The sequence below is a fragment of the Cornus florida genome, unplaced genomic scaffold (assembly GCF_030987335.1).
Source record: "Cornus florida cultivar Cherokee Brave unplaced genomic scaffold, ASM3098733v1 CherokeeBrave_3.0.0_Hap2_Chr03, whole genome shotgun sequence".
Classification (NCBI taxonomy): domain Eukaryota; kingdom Viridiplantae; phylum Streptophyta; class Magnoliopsida; order Cornales; family Cornaceae; genus Cornus; species Cornus florida.
The window spans coordinates 16,512,961-16,519,771 of record NW_026775573.1 but is presented as its reverse complement, the minus strand read 5'-3'; the positions used below and the strand labels follow the sequence as shown (position 1 = coordinate 16,519,771).

The 6,811-nt window shown below is 33.9% G+C and overlaps 2 protein-coding genes across 3 annotated transcripts; both read right to left on the bottom strand.

The window, feature by feature from the left end:
* Positions 1-1,049: 1,049 nt before the first annotated feature.
* LOC132298672 (uncharacterized) lies at positions 1,050-2,423 on the bottom strand. The gene is made up of 2 exons (XM_059795064.1): positions 2,123-2,423; positions 1,050-2,053 (listed from the first exon to the last, which is right to left on the bottom strand). Exons 1-2 carry the CDS (start codon positions 2,195-2,197, stop codon positions 1,436-1,438), a joined length of 693 nt encoding a protein of 230 aa, XP_059651047.1. The 5' UTR covers positions 2,198-2,423; the 3' UTR covers positions 1,050-1,435.
* A 2,874-nt stretch (positions 2,424-5,297) lies between these two features.
* LOC132299702 (uncharacterized) lies at positions 5,298-6,811 on the bottom strand. Of its 2 annotated transcripts, none has more exons than XM_059796471.1 (2): positions 6,203-6,811; positions 5,298-6,075 (listed from the first exon to the last, which is right to left on the bottom strand). In XM_059796471.1, exons 1-2 carry the CDS (start codon positions 6,509-6,511, stop codon positions 5,356-5,358), a joined length of 1,029 nt encoding a protein of 342 aa, XP_059652454.1. In that variant the 5' UTR covers positions 6,512-6,811; the 3' UTR covers positions 5,298-5,355. The 2 variants fall into 2 exon arrangements, with proteins under 2 accessions (XP_059652454.1, XP_059652453.1); XM_059796470.1 differs by having other exon boundaries at positions 6,149-6,809.

The following is a 6,811-nucleotide window of genomic DNA, read 5'->3' as shown; positions in this document are numbered from 1 at the left end:
GTGACGGACCCTAAAAATAATAATAAATAAATAAATAAAGTCATAAATGGTCGTAAAAAAACACCCAATCACAAGAATCGAATGACACTTCATTACTTTCTTCTTCTTTTTTTTCTTAATTTCCAGCTTAAAAACCTTCAAAGGAAAGTCACAAACAAATTGCTCAATCTGCATTCAGATTCTTTGTAGTGACGAGGAAATTGCTTGGAAATCTTGCAAGGGTAGTTGTTTAATATTGTGCCTCTTTGTATAGGTAATATATGTGTATATATTGATAGGGAAAAATATAAACCTACCCTACCCTCGATAAGATTAATTATATTTCATTACCAAGGATAATGAAATTTGACGTGGTTCAACAGGTAAGAATAATCCTATCATAATTGGAGGAGGTCAAAAGGATTATTCATATCCCGACAAATCTGGCAACAAATCTTCTATGATCTCGCACAAGCGAAAGATAAGATCAACCATCGACATCGGCGGAACCAATTGAATTCCAATCGACAGCCATAAATAAGACACCAAGCCGTTAAAAAAGGTATAAAAAAAACACCTAAACAAAATATACATAATTATTATGTGATACGATTACAAGTACTAACTTGATCGTCGGAAGGTCCTTGGCTGGCACCCCACTGGTGCCATTCGAAGTGACGTCCCTTTGTTTTGCAGGTAAAGTCCGTCGTTCCGAGTCGTGAGGATTTACGCATCAACATATATAATATTTAATAAAATAATTATGAAAAAAGTACGGTTCAAAAAAGTCCGAGTATGAATTAATTTTGTACTTAAAATGCTCAAAAAAATCCTCATAGAAAAAAGAAAATGGTAAAATACAACTTCTGATACATACATGTCCAACATTGTATGTTACAAAATTCAGTACCAAAAGTTCGCCAGTACATGTTTTATTTACATTTTATTTGTCATCCCGCACAATCTAAAAACAATATAAGAAATTCAACGCAATCATCGAGTCAAAAGAAAAGGCAAAGAGAAATAAACTTGCTAAAACAATTAGTTTAAATTAAGAGAATTTAGTTTATAAAAATCAAAATTGTTAACACAGGAAGCTGCCATTTTCAAAGCTCAAACAGGACATCAAATCAGAGGAAAGGAAAGGAAAGGAAAAGAAAATTTTGTTACATTCGACCAGCCAAAAAGTAAAATAAAACTAACATAAAATTTTCATACTTGTTAACAGTAATTGACACGAAATCAATGATCCCATAATTATGTAATAATTTGTGCTAATACTCGGTTTGAGAGAGGTAAGGATGAAATGATTGTTCACTCGACTTCTTGGCCCAATGCGACCGCAAATAAATTGTTCAAAGATTAAAAGATTTCTTAAACCTTTCCCATTGAAATTGCACCAAAGAGAGAGATTCATAAGCAGCTTTCTTTCGATTCTCCAAAGTCCCAAGATTTGTCAACAACTGATTCCTGGATTCGCCAAGATGATTAGACGATCTCGAAGGAATGAATTTTCATTCTCAGCAGCGCCCCTTGCTTCCTTGATTGAAAATAATTCGGCACTTAAGCGGTCTATATATACCTGAAGTGTTTTCTCCTTTTCAGTCAATTCCTGGAGAGAAGCTTTTGAGGCCATATAGTTGGAGTAATCAATTATAACCTGTTCTTCAAGGGTTGCCTTAGACTGTTTATTGCTTTCCAAATTCTTTACGGCCTCTTTGAGCATGTAAGAAGAAGTTCGAAAGGTGCTGAGAATGCCTTGGAATTGAGCTTGGAAAATTTTGAGTTCATTCAATTCTCCAGTGCTCAAGTCTCCAGAATCCTTTAGAATGGACAAGGCCTCATTAAATCGGTATGGTTGTTCGGCCACATCCACAAACATTCCTGAAAGAACCACTTTGAAATATTTCTTTGCTTCATCAATTGAAGCTTGAGAAATAGGGACTGATTGAGATTCTGTAGAAGCAGAAGCTAAAGGGCTGTCAGATTCAACAGCTGAGACCAAGTTGGAAATGAATTCATCAGGATCAACAGAAGGAGACAATGGCAGAGGTTGCTTAGTTGCGTCAACTTCCTGTAAAAGACGAAGTTGTATGAAAGACTGTATAATGATAAAGAAGTTGAAGTTTTAAAGGTCCAATACCTTTGAAACAGAAGCAGGACTCATTAAGCCAGCTGTGGGAACATTTGCCGACACCTTCCCTGGCGTTGTGTCCATTGGAGTAGGTGCTAAGATTTTGGGGTCAGCATCAGTTGGATTCCTTTCTTCAGCATCTGTTTCAGTCTTTGATTTTTTTTCTTAAGTTGCTGGTTGTGAAGTTCCAACATTTTCAGTACCTTCATTTCCTTTGATTTTGGTACTTTCCTCTTCCTTGTCTTCATCAACGGCTTTCTTCATTTCTAGCCTTCTCTTCACTGCTCCTTTTCTTCCAAACGGTTTTAGCTTGGGGTGGCAAACGGGTTGGTCGGGTTTTGGGGCATGTTCTAATATGGGTTGTAATCCATATATTTAACTCGTTTGTAATGGGTTAAATATAGATTGGGTCAAAATGAATTACTATAGTTGTTGATTTTATATGGATAAAAACTTGTAAAAATATGTATGGATAATTATAAATCTTTCAATTTATTTTGAAAATTCTTTAAATTTATATTATTTTATTTTATGATTAGATATGCATGAAGCTAAATGGTTTTTTTTTTTTTTTTGGCAATAGATAAATCAAAAAAGAATATTGATGCAACTCTAACATGCCTTTCCATGGAATCCCTTAGGCAAGAAAGCAGAGCAGATATAATACACGATACAATGGGTTATGGATGTCACAGAGTAATACTATAGTACTCCAAAGAATAGAAAAAGAGGATGATGCGAGAGAATTTTAGAGAAGGAATTTGGGATCGTGTGAGAGAATTTGAGAGATGAAGAATAGGTGAATTGGAGTTAAATAGAGGATTTGAAATTGAATTTCTTATATAATATGTGAAATATGGGTCAAAATGAATGGACCATATTCAACCCGTTTAATTCTCTATAAAAATAAGTTGAATATGGATCAGCCATTTTGACTCATATTTTAAAATGATTCATCCATATTCATTTTAAAACGAACCGATATAGATGAGTTGATAAGTTATGACTCATTTTACCGCACCTAATTTTAACCCCGCCAGAAACGATAGAAGGTTAAGTAGCCAAAAATGCAAAGGTCACAAACATAAAGCTATTAATGATTTACATTGCTATTTTTGGCCCTTTTCATTGTTGGTTTAATTTTTTTTGCTTGAGATGACTCGTCAGCCCAGCTTTTTAACTTTGCTTAAGATGTACTCAACTACTACACTTAATGTGATACACACAAAAGCCATAAATGGTACAGTAGTAAAAAGCAAACACTATATCACAAGAATAAGTTAAGACTATTACTTTTTCTTTTTTCTTAATCTCCATATGGAGACTTTATAAACCACCGACCACTACATTTCATACTTCTGAGTTTTGAGTTTGAAGTCTAGTGGAAAGTCACAAACAAATTCCTCAATCTGCATTCACCTTTTTTTAGAGTCGTGAGAAAATTGCTAGGAAATCATGTAGAGGGTACTGGGTACCTGTTTCATATTGTGTTGGTGTGTAATGTGTATATGCGATATAAGTGTGTGTATATATATATATAATACTTAATAAAAGAATTATGAAAGAAAGTATGTGTTCAAATAAATACGAGCATGATTTAATTTTTTATTTAAAATGTTCAAAAAATTCCGCATAGAAAAATAAAATGGTAAAATACAACTTCTGATAAATACATTGTGCTTATATTGTTATAAAATTCAGTACCAAATGTAAATTAAAAAATTAGCTAAATAATTTGCCATCCCTTGCACAATCTAAAACAATATAAGAAATTCAACAGAATCATTGAGCATTGAGTCAAAGTAAAAGGCAATGATAAATAAACCATCTAAAACAATTAGTTTGAATTTAGTTTGCAAATTGTTATCAAAATTTCACATAACACATAATCCGTATATACTATTAGAAGAAAATAGATTGAAAACCAAATTACATAAGGATAAAAGAATATAAAAATACGGAAAAACATGTCCATGTCGAATAAATTCCTGTTAAATTTAAAAGAACATAAATAAATTTCAAATAATTTTTGGAGTCTGTCACTTTCGTTGACTAAATCTCAAACATTTTGCGCACTCTATGTGCAAGCCCCTTTCATTTTTGGCTGGAGATTGAGACGAATCTCTCCCCAAGGGCAATGTGGGACGTCATTGTCACAATAAACTAACGAATTTTTACTCAGGCTACAAATGGACTATGGTAAGAAAAAAAATATGTGGTAACTAGGGTGCGCAAAAAAAAAATAATAATAAATAAAGATAAAATAAATTCAATTGAACCAATAAATAGAACATGACCAAACCAAACTAAGTTGGTAGAACCGGACTAATCCGGTTGCCCAAACTTTTTTCACTCCCACACACAATTATTTATTTTTATTATTTATTTTATTTTATTTTATTTTTCATTTCGCGCACAAATTCTGAGCTCCTCGCTCTTTGCTTCATTTCCAAATTCTGAACAGTCTCTCTGTTCTAGCGTATAACAACGATGCGAACCTTAGTCTGAGCAGAGTTTACCCTCTCATTTGCTGAGACCTAGCCTTCCGTTTCATTCATAAACATTCGCCACTGGTATTTCAACGATGCAAACCTTACGTTTATATTTCAGAGAGAAATCGAAACCCTAGCTTTATACTGAAGTAGTAGTCAGGAGTTTTTCTCTCTGTTACGAATATTTTCAATTGAGAGCTTCGTTACATTTCAGAGATAAACCAAAACCATAACTGCCATCAATCTGTCCTATTTGATTTTGGAGCTAAATCCATATTTTGATTCGTCAAAACTGGCCAACAATCAGCGGTATATTCATTTTCGTCCACTCGAAGGTAAATTCAATCAGCATTGCTTTGTTTATGTTGGAATCCATGCTTTAATCGAGGATTGATGTTAATATTCGTGAAATTTGAATGTTTTCAATATGTGCATATTGTATGAAACCCCAACTTTCTAAGTGTTTGAAGCTGGTTTTAGAACCCTGTTTCAATTTTTAAACAATCTTGGAGACATGATTATTCTGATAATATGATTCCTTGTTGTGCATGCAATTGATGATTTGTGACTACAGAAACATAATGTGAATACGTAATTGTTTTATATATATATATATATATATATATATATATATATATATATTTGTCATGGGTTCTAACTGTTCGTGATTCTTTTAATTGAAAATGCCACCATATAGGTCATTCTTATTCTTATACAAAATAAAGCGAAGTGTTCATAAAAATAAAATTTTCAAAGATTAAAAGATTTCTTAAACCTTTCCCATTGAAATTGCACCAAAGAGAGAGAGTCATCAGCAGCTTTCTTTTGATTCTCCAAAGTCCCAAGATTTGTCAACACCTGATTCCTGGATTTGCCAAGATTGATTAGACGGTATCGAAGGGTTGAATTTTCCTTCTCTGCAGCGCCCCTTGCTTCCTTGATTGAAACTAATTCGGCACTTAAGCGGTCTATATTTTCCTGAAGTGTTTTCTCCTTTTCAGTCAATTCCTGGACAGAAGCTTTTGAGGCCAAATATTTGGAGTTATCAATTATAACCTGTTCTCCAATGGTTGCCTTAGACTGTTTATTGCTTTCCAAATTATTTTCGGTCTCTTTGAGCATGTAAGAAGGAGTTTGAAAGGTGCTGAGAATGGTTTGGAATTGAGCTTGGAAAATTTTGACTTCATTCAATTCTTCAGTGCTCAAGTCTCCAAAATCCCTTAGAATGGACAACGCCTCATTAAATCGGTCTGGTTGTTCAGCCACATCCTCAAACATTCCTGAAAGAACCACTTTGAAATATTTCTTGGCTTCATCAATTGAAGCTTGTGAAATAGGGACTGATTGAGATTCTGTAGAAGCAGAAGCTAAAGGCCTGTCAGATTCAACAGTTAAGACCAAGTCGGAAATGAATTCATCAGGATCAACAGAAGGAGACAATGGCAGAGGTTGCTTGGTTGCATCAACTTCCTGTAAAAGACAAAGTTGTATGAAAGACTGAATAATGATAAAGATGTCGAAGATTTAAACGTCAAATAAATACCTTCAAAACAGAAGCAGGACTCATTAAGCCAGCCGTGGGAACATTTGTCAATACCTTCTCTGGCGTTGTTCTGAATGGAGTAGGTGCTAAGATTTTGGGGTCAGCATCAGTTGGATTCCTTTCTTCAGCATCTGATTCTGTTGAAGTTTCAGAAGAGTTGGCAGGTTTCTCCTTTTGACTTTCGGTCTCTTCCTGGGATGAAGGTTTTGGAACTTCAGTCTTTGATTTTTCTTCTTCGGTTGTTAGTTGTGAAGTTCCAACATTTTCAGTACCTTCATTTTCTTTGATTTTGGTACTTTCCTGTTCCTTATCTTCATCAACGGCTTTCTTCATTTCTAGCATTCTATTCACGGGTTTCTTCATTTCTAGTATTCTATTCACTGCTTCTTTTGTTGCTAACGGTTTACATCCAATCTGAAATGATAAAGGTTAAGTAGCCAAAAATGAAGGTCACAAACATAAAGCTAATAATGATTTACATTGCTCTTTTTGGCTGGCTGAATTTTTTCTACCTCATTCATTGTTAGGATTATAATGCTTATAGACTAATTTCAAAGACTAAAACACATAAATGTAATTCTGGATTATGGTTATTCCCTTCAACTTTATAAGTGTCTAGAAGGGATGATTTGCGTTTCATGAGCTAATGCTTAATTGGTTTCT

What these genes read in the sequence shown, in the direction of transcription:
- LOC132299702 (XM_059796470.1), bottom strand. Translation starts at nt 6,511, where the DNA reads ATGAAGAAACCCGTGAATAGAATGCTAGAAATGAAGAAAGCCGTTGAT. An exon ending in GTCCTGCTTCTGTTTTGAAG is followed by an intron (nt 6,076 to 6,148) that starts GTATTTATTTGA and finishes TGTCTTTTACAG; the next exon opens with GAAGTTGATGCAACCAAGCA.
- LOC132298672 (XM_059795064.1), bottom strand. Translation starts at nt 2,197, where the DNA reads ATGGACACAACGCCAGGGAAGGTGTCGGCAAATGTTCCCACAGCTGGC. An exon ending in GTCCTGCTTCTGTTTCAAAG is followed by an intron (nt 2,054 to 2,122) that starts GTATTGGACCTT and finishes CGTCTTTTACAG; the next exon opens with GAAGTTGACGCAACTAAGCA.